Source organism: Watersipora subatra, chromosome 3, assembly GCF_963576615.1.
Source record: "Watersipora subatra chromosome 3, tzWatSuba1.1, whole genome shotgun sequence".
NCBI classification, from domain to species: domain Eukaryota; kingdom Metazoa; phylum Bryozoa; class Gymnolaemata; order Cheilostomatida; family Watersiporidae; genus Watersipora; species Watersipora subatra.
Window position 1 is genome coordinate 56814605 of NC_088710.1, and position 14333 is coordinate 56828937.

The 14333-nt window shown below is 36.7% G+C and overlaps 2 protein-coding genes across 3 annotated transcripts in view; both read right to left on the minus strand.

Moving 5' to 3' along the window:
- Positions 1–1541: 1541 nt before the first annotated feature.
- On the minus strand, positions 1542–6849 carry LOC137391446 (sodium-dependent glucose transporter 1-like). 2 transcript variants are annotated; one of them, XM_068077925.1, is made up of 6 exons: positions 6731–6849; positions 5041–5140; positions 4621–4747; positions 3593–3757; positions 2471–3141; positions 1542–2042 (listed from the first exon to the last, which is right to left on the minus strand). In XM_068077925.1, the coding sequence occupies exons 1-6, from the start codon at positions 6769–6771 to the stop codon at positions 1671–1673; spliced, it is 1476 nt and encodes a 491-aa protein (XP_067934026.1). In that variant the 5' UTR covers positions 6772–6849; the 3' UTR covers positions 1542–1670. The 2 variants fall into 2 exon arrangements, with proteins under 2 accessions (XP_067934026.1, XP_067934027.1); XM_068077926.1 differs by lacking the exon at positions 6731–6849 and having other exon boundaries at positions 5037–5120.
- A 228-nt stretch (positions 6850–7077) lies between these two features.
- The window catches only part of LOC137390774 (nischarin-like), a 28545-nt gene continuing 21289 nt past the window's right edge, over positions 7078–14333 (minus strand). Inside the window, exons 14-19 of the mRNA XM_068077093.1 lie at positions 12930–13099; positions 11391–11621; positions 10460–11069; positions 9894–10001; positions 8754–9707; positions 7078–7572 (exon numbers count right to left, since the gene is read on the minus strand). Of these exons, the coding sequence (XP_067933194.1) occupies positions 8778–9707; positions 9894–10001; positions 10460–11069; positions 11391–11621; positions 12930–13099 (2049 nt within the window). The 3' untranslated portion in view covers positions 7078–7572; positions 8754–8777. The remainder of the gene's footprint in view (positions 7573–8753; positions 9708–9893; positions 10002–10459; positions 11070–11390; positions 11622–12929; positions 13100–14333) is intronic.

Genomic DNA, 14333 nt, shown 5'->3' on the forward strand with positions numbered 1-14333 from the left:
GGTTAAAAATGTTGGTCGTTGGTAAAGTGTATCATATCTAGCACCAGAACAGTAAGAACAGCTAGCAGGCACCACGGTGTTGGAAGTATCTATTCCCTCCCTCTAAACTGATCCATTTATAACTGAGCTTTATTTCGTTTTAACATTGATAAGGTAATAGGACTGAGAATGGCATCTGCAACCTTGCGGATGCCTAGTCCTTGTCTCTCAGGTTTTTTACTAATTACAATACCATTAGCTTCAACACCAGATTTAACAGTTGCGGATTTTCCACTTGAGTCAAATTGCTCTTGAATGAAAGCGCAAAAAATGGTCTTGCCAGGAATGCAATATTTAAAAGCTTTTGTGAAACACGGAATATTACCATGGTAACAAAACTGTGTGTCAGAGTTTTTCATCACATGGCATTTGTGTTAGTGACTCCACGTGTTAAAACAGTTGCCCGGCTCATTTACTTGCCACACCCATTATCTAGCTTCCTTGCCTGTCGATGATGATGATATTTTTTTCTAACGATTCTTATGAGATTATTACAATATTTAATTATAAGTTTGGATGACTACAGAACAATGACTACATAGTACAGATTTTTTTTAAATCTATATAAATATCACAACTTCTTGATATTGCTAGCTATGACGTTTTGAAATGTAAACAAAATTGTGCATTGGTTTCATATTATTACTATATTAATAATATTGCTTATTCTAATAATATCAGTGCATTTTACTTCTAATATTGCATTTCTCCTACTGTAGGGGAAGAGATATAATCCTTTCCTTTCATTATTGCTGTTTGTTGTACATAATAACACCCACACCCAGTACATTACAGCTACCATTGCAGTTATCCTATTGCACTGCAGTGCCATTTGACTGCTAATATTGCATTTCTCAACCATCAGTACCCTTTCTTTTTTCCAATATCACTTTGGTCGTGGGCTGTATGACAGGGGAATTTCTAGTTATATTATTATCAGATTTTTATACTGGTACAATGCATAATTATTTAATATTCTGTATTATTATATATTTTAATATTGTATAATGTATATTCTGCGTAACATTGTATCTTTGTAGCTGGCAGTCGTGTGATTCTCATAATGTGGAAAGAGAAAGCAGCTGCTGGAATTCAATGCCTTCATGCAGGCTACGGTCTAGGGAGCATTCTTGCATCAAAACTGGTTACCGAGTTTTTAATAATATGCAGATCAGACATAAACTAGTAATGTAAAAATTTCTATCATCGTTTGCCAGTTAGGTAGGTGAATTGTTCGTCATCATCTTGTGATATTATTAAAATAATATATACATTTGTGCGAAAATAAGGAAAAATTTGCTTTTAGCTTAACAAAATCTTAACAAATCTACAGACTTTTACGCACTATAATCCTCATCATGCTCTGTATTCTAAGAAAACCCTATTACAAACAGTACATTACGCCTACAAGAGTTGCATTGTCAGCTTTTGAACAATGAAACTTAATTTATTACATAAAAATATATTTTATCTTTGTAAGATTAAGATTTGCTGGTTGACCATTCAAGGTACAAGCATAAATAATACAAAGGAGAGTGCTAAAAACCACATGTAAACAGAGGAGTTAGTGGCTACTGACATTGTCTGAATTGAAACAAAATAATATAAAAGCTAATGAACCAGTTAGTATCTCAGTTTGTCTCCGGTTGAGTGTCCTTGTACCTATCGCCGTGTAGAGAACCAATAATCTGCAAGAGCCAAGAAACGAGGCAAATGCTTGAGGCCAAGGCCAACTGGTATGACCAGAGAGTGTATGGTCCATAGCTTTCATAGCTATATCCAACAGCCATGAGAAAGCCTACATCTCCAACTGCGGCTCCAATTTGTGGCACTATCTGCGCTGTAGAGGTAACTTCTATGTATCTGTTGGCCCATGCAAAAGCTGATGGAATAATAGGTCCAGTAAAAAAGCCAAGAGCGGAACAGAATATCCAGAGTATGGTGATGTTATCACGAAGAAAGAACAAGACCAGTGTGGATGCCAGCACCCCGATGACTTCCACCTGGCAACGTTAAACAATGTTAAACAAATGTCAAAGATGTTATGGATAAAATTTCTGCAAAGGTATGCGATACTATAACTTGGAATTGCCCTTTCATCAATCCTTTTGATTTATCGGATCACAAGAATATATCGAGTCAACTAACTCCTTGATCTAACAACATACACTCATTGTAGCCTATATTTAAATTTTTAGTAAACTATTATATCGAAAAAGCGTAATCTTGAGCTTAATAAAAGATTTATCACATAATAAGTTACATTATTAAAGAAAAATTGTAAAAGGAGATATCAACTTTAGTTGAATTCCTATAAAGTCCTAATCTACAGGTAGACACTGAACTGCAGTTATGAGTGTCTGAAACGCAAGTAACTTGCCATAGCATGCTATATACAGAAATAATGAGCAAAGTAAATAACTACATTTACCTGCAGGATATACTTTATGTGCATCACAGAAGATGTTAAGAAAGCGCACAGACGCCCCACGGTTAAAGCGGCGAAGTACGCAGACTCGAGGCTAGTTGATGCTTCCACAGATAGGCACGGTCCGTCTCTGGCATAGGAAAATATGAACTTAGAAAAAGCTCGACCTAATGGCACAGACACCACGTAGTAAAAGAATAGTAGTAGAATGATCAAGGCTGCATATGTTGGATGGTTGGGAGAGCAACTCCTCGCTGAAAAGAATTTTTTAAAGGTGTGGTCTGCAGTTTTAATCAGTTTTTCTTTTTCATCGTTGCCAATCCGAATACCAGTGATCTGAGTGTGAACAAAATACACAAAAAATACGAGCGCTATACTAAAACTTATAGCTGACAATATCCAGTAGGCATTCACGAAATTGGCTGGATATTTCGGAGTGATAGATTCTTGAAATGCTGTCGTAGTAACATTGTTGCTTATTGATGGGGTCGTCGGAGCTACCCTGCATGAGCTATTGAATCCAGTTTCAATGACTCCTCCAGAAAATCGAGCATCAAGAAATGGTGCTACTAGCTGTGGGGCAATGATGCTTCCTATTCCATAGCCCATATGCAGCGCGTATAATGGCCCAGCTGACTTTTCCCTCCATAACACCAAAGCGATCCGGTATCCCGCTGCAACATTTCAACTTGCTACATATTTTAGACTCCAAGAGCTAAAAATGTATTTGGCCACTTCTGTTTTCGACACATCAATCAAGCGACTATTTGTGAGAACCAAAAAAATTACCACACTGTGTAACTGATACTAGATTGTAGAAGGAATGACATTAGATATCTGATGGGCACAAAGATAGTCAAAAATAACTGGCTACTTGCATGAACATTAACTCTTAGCGAGATGAACTTCATGAACTTTCTAAATTGTATAACAAAAAAATACTATCATTTACTTTAGTAAAATTCTACTACGTTTGCATTTCATTTGCAACAAAATATGAAAAAAGTAGTATGTACGTCTTTTGGTTAGCTTTTAATGAAGGAGGGCACAACTCCACAAGTATTACATAGATGGTTGGGTGTGCAAGGACAAACATGAAAGTTTCTACATGACTCATAGAATTACCTGTCTGAAGCCAAGTCTCTATGCTTCCTTGTAGAAAGAATACAACAAATAGTAGTTGAATACTCCGCACATAGGCAGCGCTGACACTGACAGCTGTATAAAGCAGCAAAATGAAGAAGCAGAGCAGATCAATATTACGAATCCATCGATCAACAGTCAGTCCTCCTACAATTGTATGACGGTAGTAGTCAGTAGCAAGGTTACGGCTAGATACAGCTAGTCACTCAAGACAGAAATAGGTCAACCAATCAAGTATTGAACTCTTGAATCATAGTTGTTGGGCCTACAGTTGGCGGTTTGCACTTCTCATTTGACTATTTCCAGAGCTTTTTGCATGTTTATACATCATAGTTACTCATATATATGTATATACACTCATATATTATATGTACTGTAAATATAAACATTATAAAGAAACTCTAACAACATATATCAAAAAACATACATGTATATATCAAAAAACATAATCATACGAGTAGGCCTATATATGAAATAGTTGTGCAAGCATATATATATAGAATACATAAAAAATCTATATAAATATATAGAAAGTATGTGAATATAAAATAAATGTAAAGATATGTAAAAACATACATATATATATATATATATATATATATATATATATATATATATATATATATATATATATATATATATATATATATATATATATATATATATATATATATATATATATATATATATATATATATATATGTATATATGTATATAGTATATATATACTTTATACATATATAAAGTATATACAGAGAAAAGTATAAAATACATTTTAAAAATATAAAGTAAATATATATACACAAGTTGTAAACATTACTATTGAATATCAATTAATTTGATGAAAGTTTGTACATGTTTTTAAGCTCACATTTATACGGCCTGCGTTAGAATGTTACTGGAGAAAACAAACGTACCTGTAAATAAACATTACATGTAGAATAATTGAATCAACCGCAAAACTATCAGCCATAGACAATGCAGCAGATCATATTCTAATAAGTGCTTACCAATAACTCCTCCGAAGGCATGTCCAGCCCCTCTCATGGATACAGACTGAGCTATCAGTTGATAGTCTGAGTGGGTCTGGGCAATAAGTTCTGGAAGGGCGGGTCCAGTAATCTCTGAGAATGCCCCCTATGTATTGACAAAGTATTTTACATTTCGTAATCTATTTTGTTTGAAGATAACATCAAACCATAACATCCGCAAGATGGCAATCAAGTTTTTGATAATAGCAGCAAGCTGTCGCCAACATTCATAAAGATCAACGTTGAGCTGGTATGCATACCCTCAATATGAAAAAGCTTTCTTTGTTGAAAATTTCAAAAAACTATTTTGTACATTATAGATCGTACGCCCCTGCAAGAAATGATGTAAACTGTTTACAATTCACTTAAAACTAGATACCCGAATAGCCACTTACTTACAAAGCATATCCAAAGGCCAAATAAGACAACTATTCGTATGACCTTGTAGTGTCTAGAGGTCGGGAGCAATGACTTCTCAGTACTTCCTCCCAACAACCACCTGCAGCAGACGTGGAAGTTTTTGTGATCATCTGGCCTTAGCTATTGAGTGAGCCAAGGAAAGGTCGGTAGATTGTAGAATTTTAGGTCACAAATGGTTAATTAACTCAAAGGTTACCGTTTTCTCTTATTTTACAAAATCTTTTTTTGATTAAACTTTATAATGCATATTTTAGACTGAGAAATCGTAAAACAGTTGAAAGACAGTTCACCACTCGCAGTTTATCTTATCAGCAGGTAAAAACCTTTTGGGCTACATCTAAGCTAGACCTTTCTCTCATTGCTTTACAAATGACTTAATGGAGTTGGTCCTGTAAAGCCAATAGTATGTTAGAAAAATAATAAACACTTTAGAAAAAGTTGTTTAATGTTGCAAAAAACTCAGGTTTATATAGTGTACAGTATAAAGTGTGAAGAAAGAGTTGTTTAATCAATGTAAAGCTCTGGCGCCATAAGTAGTTAGTTACTCGTTCCCAGTTTTCCTTCTTTATCACCTAATCTCCAAGCTATCTGAGGTGATATCTGAATGTTGACCTAGTCAAACAGAATGATGGAACACTTGTTAATGAAAAAAAATTCTCAAAATGGCTGATCTTTAGGAAGAACGTATGGCAATGGAGCATTTAATTACAAGTTACAGAGGGATTCATGTTCAAAGCAACTAGCTAACTTGAATCAATAAAAAAAGATTAGTATGCTACGTAAAAGCAGGTATGCAGAGAAACTGTCAACCACCCGCAATTCCATTCATGCAGATACAGTTTATGTTGCAAGTGTTCCTTATGACAGCATCATATGTACTTTCTACAACAGAACTTTACACGCTGCACACCTGTACATAGTACATACTGATTATCATAGTATTATACATACTGCATTGTACATGCGCTACAGCCAAGCATGATAAAACTGCTAACAATGTGAGTACAGAGTAGAACATCCGCGCAGGGAGGAGAGCAAAATCAAATGCTATTGATGACTGTTTCTCTGACACCCTAAGCTTGAGTCTAAAAGAAAATGAACAAGTATGATGCTTCTACAAATTTTGTGTTCTAACTAAGCAGTATCTGTGGACGATTTGTACTGACCCAGTAATACTAATTAATTAATAAAATCTGGTGCTATTCTGAAGCTATCAAACAGGTTACAGAATGACCCTTAATTAACAAAACACAAGACTAGAGCAAAATCAAGACTAGGGCTATTAAAAAGCTCAATTGTTAGACAAATCAATGAATTTTTCAAAATGTTATGCATGAAGAGCTTGTTACATTCAGCTCAGTCTGAGCGAAATAACAAGGAACGCTTTACAAAACGACCTCATCCGACTAGGTTGCTATGTTTGACAGCACTGCACATACTCCACCACTCATCCCAGTTTTCTAACAACCATATGCCACAGATTCAAACTAAGATGCATGGAGGTGACACCATGTGATAGGCACCACAGCAATCATACACTGCAAACGCTTTGCATATTGTGAGGTACGCTGCAAGTGCTCTGCATATCATGACATGTGCTGCAGGTGCTCGGCATGATGTGATGCCAATATCGATGCCTATAGGCAAATAATTTCTATTTAATACTCACTTAGTTTCACCATTGCTGTCATCCCTCTCTTCCTCACCCATAATGCAGAATTGTTAGTGTCCGCTAACGAATGCCTGCACACACTCTCATAAGCTCCGTGCTGTGTTATCTTAGGCTTCTTATCTAACTGTGTCGATGCCCGCTAACAACTGTTATGCTCCTTGACACAGGGAGTAATGTCACATGATATAAGTTTTAACCATTAGAACTGCTGATGACTTGCCAACAATTAAGAGTACGATGGGCTATTGTATAAACTGTAACAAATGGTGAGAGCAGGCCACTCCCTATGTATCATCTGATGTTTACTTGTTGTGTAGTGTACATCTATTACATAAGTTTGCTATTAGACAGGTACTTTATTTTCATTATTTTAGAAATGCCAAAGTTTTAGTGACAAACGTTGAAAACTAGACTGATGAAACAGTAAACACAAAACCATAAGGTAAACAATTTCCATGCACGAAAAATTATATTTATTGCTGATGCGCATACCTAACCAACAGAGTATATAAATTATGCATTATAAGTACTGAAAACCTATCAAGGTATCTAAAAACTAGTGCAGGTCCTACATACACGTGCGACATTCTAATATACTGGCACATTATACCGGAATCATTAAAACTGACAAGATAAACATAGATAATTGCACCACTAAAATAGCAGGTAGCCAAAACCCATTTTTGCTGATGTTTATCCATAATATAAATTAAACATTGCCACAATCTTGACTGATTGTGGCTTTGCGAAAAATAATCACTATCTTGTACTCAAATCTCAACGGAGAATCAACAGTGACTCAGCAGAGAATAGCATCTGATCATCCAATAGCGTCCTTCCTGAAACAGCAAAGAGTACCAATAGCACAAGACCAAGATGCTCATCTGAGGAAAAACTCAACCACACAGTCTTCCTGATGTTGTTACAGCTGCCACAGGTTGATGTATGGCTTGAAGCAGAGAACTAATGAATAGTCCATCAATATACCATAGTTCAACTGAGGCGCTTTAAAAATTACGTTGATTGATGTATTGTCATGCATTCTGTGTTCAAAAAGTCATGTCGCTCTAGTCTTGCGCCGAACTCTCACCAACTGGAGGTACCCGAAATGACATTATGTGGCAAACATTACATTTGTTTACACTATCCATTCTGATTATCTCTAACAGAATTGTCCACACTCTAAACTAAAACTGTTGTCACCAACCATTGGCTATTCTTAGGCCGTACATTGATCAATGCTTTGTATACGGAAATTCACTGCATTGGTCGATACATCATTGCATGAGCGAATCTTTGACACACTTTAGCCATGACAATTTAGCGATTGGCATAAAACTTGACCTATGTGTGACACCTGCTTAATAGTGTAACATGCTATAACATGTGCGATGAGACAAAGAAGACAACTCCTACAGCTTTAAGCCATTCATCATACCTACTTAAACTACTTCATTTAGATCTTGATGATTTATACAATTATTAACAAACGGTATTTTTTGTTGTTCTTGGATTAAAAAGCTGCAATCTTTGAGCTAGCTAACAAGGAAAGCATATTTTGTTGACCAAAAATAAACAAATTCTGATGTATGATTTTCAGGACTTTAATTTTATAGACAGATAAAAACTTTTGTTTATGTACTAAAGAAGCATTTACACCAGGCCGATTTTATCAGAGTTGAAACATTTCCGATAAATCTGCCTGGTGTGAACGCACCTCAAGAAAAAAAGTTGTTTCAGATTACGATAAACTTTCCAAATGGGCGGATGAAGCGAGATTACTCTATGGAAACCGTCATAGTTCATAACTGCGTTCAAGCAAGCTATAAGATATCATATCCAATTAAGCATATGCATGGCATATATTTAAAATCCAAAGTAAAAATTATATTAGCAATAATATCTCAGTTATAAAACATAATAACTAACAACAACTTTTTATCGCTCTAGTGTCTACGAGACTTTAGCACAACAGAAACATACAGTATTATTTTATGCATGCAGGGTGCAGTGACATTACCTGGTTAAGTGCAGGAAAACATATTCAATTTGTCAGCAGCTGTGAGCATTTCATAAGGAAGGACTGAGCCATTGCCAGAGAGCAAAAGACCACAGACAGTGTTTCACTCTCCTTAATCATCACGTCAAGCGTGAGTGTCTGTTCCTGTAGAGACACGTTACTTACATCGGTAAGGTTAATCGAGCGGTCCATTGCATAGGCTTGTCTATTAAGGTTCTCATGACAGCACTTTGGGACAGGATGGTCAGCATATGACTCCTTCACAAAATAAAGCGCTGTTTCGGTAAGGCAAAGAGTCAACGGTAGCAGCTGTGAATCAGCTTTGCTATGTACCAAATCGATAGAAACGGGTTTAACGTCAGATTCATCCGACTTGCAGCAATCGACTATGAAGTTTCGAATGGATTCCAGACTTCCTTCCTCATCATGGATAAACCGGACACCACTTGGGTGGTCTGTTTGCTCCGCTGAATCTTCCGGTACATCATAAATGCTAACTTCCTCTTCTGAGTCCGCATTCAGTTCGAGATCGGCCTGCGGTGCTTTGGCAAAATCTGTGTCAACAATAAAAGTGACACGAGTGATGAAAATATGCACTAGACTAGGATCACGCGTCACACAACAATAATAATCGCTGGTAGTCGAGCCCCCCAAACGAACGTACTGGTGGTATGGACCTATGCAAACCTCTTCGAGATTTTCATGTCGAATGTTTCCAACATTATATCTGTCGTCTTCGGATTTAGCTGTGATAAAATAGGTTGCTTGGTTACTGAGAAGGACCAGGCAGGGCTGCTCAGGGTCAGCGGTGTTATATTTTATCAGATTAGTCCACATGGCGTGACACAGCTCTTCTTTGCTGTCGCCTGCCTGCGTAATGACTGCGCCGTGGTAGAAGAGATTGAGGAGTTCCTCCCCGTCCATCTGAGTAAGTCTCTGCAGTGTACCGACCAGCTGCAATGAGTAGTAGCAGCTAAACAACAGATTCATCTGTTAACAGAAATAGTAATAATACGGGATCTACAGGTAAAACTCAGTTTTAGACGACAGACCTGGCTGACAAAGAATTATGATGAAACCCCATGTCAAAACTAAAATATGATCCACGAAAAAATGAAGGTTTGAACGATTAAAACCTACCTGTATAGTTTTAGGAATGTTTGCCAGACACTGTTCTAGATGATCAACAACATCAATGCTGACATTAACAGGGCTGGCTGAACAAGTCATCTCTGGATTGCCACACACCTGTAAACAGTTCAGCTGTAACTCATACTATACACTTGTCAATATTCCATCCATCTCCTATCGCTAAAATAACAATATGTAGAATGATTACAAACCAAACAGCAGTGCAAGTTTTTAATATTAAAATTTGATGACTAAACAATTATACTCCAAAAGAGATTTCTCCAGGTGGAAATAAAATGTCTGCCTTGTAAACAGTTTCATAAAATAAGAAAACGTAGCCACTGTCATACTTCCTTAATACTGTGATCCATCAGAGCACGACCAAAATTAAAACTTCTCATTGCTTAAATCTCACCCTGTTTTTGAAAAGCGCACAACGTGATGACATCAGCTGGACGTAACAACAAAAACAAATGAGTACCATCAAACCTCGCCACAAGGCTGATCCAAATAAATAATTCACTTTAAAAATACGTTAGCATTGCTCTTAACTGGTGTAGAAGCTGTGTGTGTACCTGCATGGGAGTTAGGAGAGAGGTGGCATGTATAACATCCCCGGTCACATCCTCACAAGATCCTTTATGTTTTTTTTTCCCAGTTGTGTCCACCACCGAAATGTTTTCTTCAGCTGCGTCCACTACCACACTATCTTCCTTAGCTGTGTTCACTACTACACTGTCTTCCTTAGCTGCATCCACTACCACACTATCTTCCTTAGCTGTGTCCACTACTACACTGTCTTCCTTAGCTGTGTCCAATACCACACTGTCTTCCTTTGCTGTGTCCACTACCACTCTGTCTTCCTTAGCAGTGTCCACTACCACATTGTCTTCCTTAGCTGTGTCCATAACCACACTGTCTTCCTTAGTTGTGTCCACTACCACATTGTCTTCCTTAGCTGTGTCCACTACCACATTGTCTTCCTTAGCTGTGTCCACTACCACACTGTCTTCCTTTGCTGTGTCCACTACCACATTGTCTTCCTTGGCTGTGTCCACCACCATACTGTCTTCCTTTGCTGTGTCCACTACCATACTGTTTTCCTTAGCTGTGTCCACTACCAAACTGTCTTCCTTTGCTGTGTCCACTACCAAACTGTCTTCCTTAGCTGAATCTGCCATCACACTGTTAAAACACCGCAGGGTAATCATACAAGAGCGACTGTTGATTGCCACAGAACTACATAACCATTCAGAAACAAACAAAATAATTATTAAAAACAAACACAAATGAGATACAAAACTAAACCTAATATAACAGCCATATGAAACTTATTATAGCGAGTAATTATAACAAGATGATAGACGGCTTAGAAATAATAAACATCTAAATTGGCAGAGGTTAACAATATGAACAACAATCACACGCTACGATACGGCCATGACGGAGTTGGTACTGAGAGAAAGTCAGCGCTCAGGTTACAATAATCTATCAACAATTTTTCACCTTTCATCCTCATCCTCATCGTCTCCATCGGCTGCATCGCTGTTGACAGAAAAGGATGCCGAAGGTGAAGATATCTCGCTGGCGCTGTCAGAACATGAATCTGCTTGCTCTTCATGATCTCTATTCAACCTATTTTCAGCTGAATCTGTTTTAGGATAAGCAGAATGATTTTCAGCATTTTCTGTGCTTGGGTTGATGACCCCTCGATCTGAACCTTCCACTTGCTGACTACTACAGAATTACAATAGCTATGAGTTAACATGAATCATATTAACTAGAAATTCCCCTTTCATACAGCCCACGACCAAAGTGATCATGGAAAAAAAAGGGTACTGATGGTTGAGAAATGCAATACTAGCAGTCAAATGGCACTGCAGTGCAATAGGAGAACTGTAATAGTAGCTGCAATGGTAGCTGTAATGTAATGTACTGGGTGTTATTATGTACAACAAACAGCAATAATGAAAGGAAAAGATTATATGTTTATATCTCTCCCCTGCAATAGGAGAAATGCAATATTAGAAGTAAAATGGCAAGCTGCTGTGTAATATAGACAGTTTGAAAGTTGGTTGTGTTGAATGTAAAATGGTTTTGACAGTGATCTGTAACAGAAAGCGAGCATTAGCGTTCACGTGTGTCTGGAAGTTTTCTGCAAAATGGAGCAACATAAAGAAATGTTCTTGTCATAAAGGGGCATTGTAGTTCGGCCCTAGCTAGTACATAAGATGCAAAGAAATTTGGCTAATGTTTTAGATAATTTAATAAAACCTTCGGTAATTGGACAAAAAAACATAGGCTGATAAACTGTGTACCACATTTTCGTACCTGTAAATCAATATTGCAATGTCATAATGTTACTATTTACTGAAAGTAAAACAAACGGTCTACGTTTATTACAGAAACCTTCGGCAATTGGACAATGCCATAGACTGGTGAAATGTGCACGTTTTTCTACTATCTTTCGCACGGCTTTATGGGCGTTTTGTTGGCCGTTCTTAATTTTGATTAAAAAGGCTTGTCAGGTTTTAATGGCGACTTTAGGCCAAAATAATCTTTCTAGTTATGTATCATCCGATCAGATGGGTAAGTTTTAGGATACTGTCAACAATTTTCAAAGACTTGGTAACCTATTTAAATAGGTGTATAGGTGTTTTGAGTCATTATTATACTTAAACGACTCCTAAGAAAAATGGTTAAATTTTTTGATGGAATTTTGGTACAAGGGTTTGGGTATGGCTGTCAGTGAATACTTTTCGAGAGTTGTGTGCACATATGCATTAATCATAAAGCTCCCAAACACACTCGCTTTGCTCGTGTTTGGTCGCGGAATAACAATAATCTTATTACTGAAACAAAAAATGCACTGAGAAGTTAAAACAAGGAGTTATTATGCCATGTCTATGGCATGAACAAATTTATATTGTCAAAAACTAAAATATCCAAGAACAGAATCATTTAGCAATATTATCCATTTAAAATAATATCCATCAAATATGCGTATTTGATGGAAGAGAGATGAAACACTGTGAAACATGCTACCTTTCATGAGTAACTGAAGAGGGACCTGCTGAGGTTCCACTGATATCGCTGTGGGCAGATGATGCCGGGTCTTTAGGTGTCGAGCCAACACTGTGGAAATGTTGATCACTCTCAAATGAAGAACGCGTTGGAGAGTTGAAAGGGGAATCAAATCGAATGTTAACCGCAGCCTGAAAAAATAACTCATTTAGAAATTGCCTTTCCAGAAGACAAGTCTCCTTTTTCTATATAGGAGTTGCTGGAGCACTGCAAAGATAGCAGGTTTGACGCGAAGCAACAACAATGCGCTTGAATCGGCTACAACAGCAGCAGGAGCTTTAGTATTGATGCACTAAAGCCCCGACTCAAGTCAGCATCCAGCACCAATAGGGTGGCTACACACCAACTAAATGTATCATTTGCATAACCAGTACAATTTCGACACATCGACACGTGTTAAATTAACGTCTTTAAATGTTGGTCTGTTTAAGTAGCGAAAAAACTGATCTATGATTGGTTGAAAGAGTTGATGCCCAACAAGCTTATTCTCAATTCCATTCTATTCATTTTTAGCGTGGGCAGATTTTATTTCTAGTTTTCTTTTGAATAACAATAACAGAGTTTCAGACAAAAAACTATTGATATAACTAGAAATTCCCCTGTCATACAGCCCACGACCAAAGTGATATTGGAAAAAAAAAAGGGTACTGGTGGTTGAGAAATGCAATATTAGCAGTCAAATGGCACTGCAGTGCAATAGGATAACTGCAATGGTAGCTGTAATGTACTGGGTGTTATTATGTACAACAAACAGCAATAATGAAAGGAAAAGATTATATGTTTATATCTCTCCCCCTGCAATAGGAGAAATGCAATATTAGAAGTATAATGCACAGATATTATTAGAATCACCAATATTATTAATATAGCAATATAGTAATAATAGAAAACCAATGCACAATTTTGTTTACATTTCAAAGCGTCATAGCTAACAATATCAAGAAGTTGTGACATTTATATAGATTTTTAGAAAATCTATTTAACAAAACTATTTAGAAAAAATAATAACAGTAACATATTGCCCATCATCGATGTTGTTAGTGTGACTATAACACTTCAATAGTCATCCAAACTTATAATTAAATATTGTAATAATCTCATAAGAATCGTTAGAAAAAAATATCATCATCATTTCCCTTCGCTGCATTGGACATCAGTTAGAATACCAAAGTACTCAAAAGTGTCGAAAATGTCAAGTTACTTTGAAATCGGCAAAAAAGAAACGATTATATTTCAGTACTTCTACGTTAATTACAGAAACCTTCGGCAATTCGACAATGCTATAGACTGGTGAAATGTGCAAGTTACTTTTCGTGAAATGCGCACGACTTAATGGTTCTATTCTCTGTCGCTCAGCGTTTCATT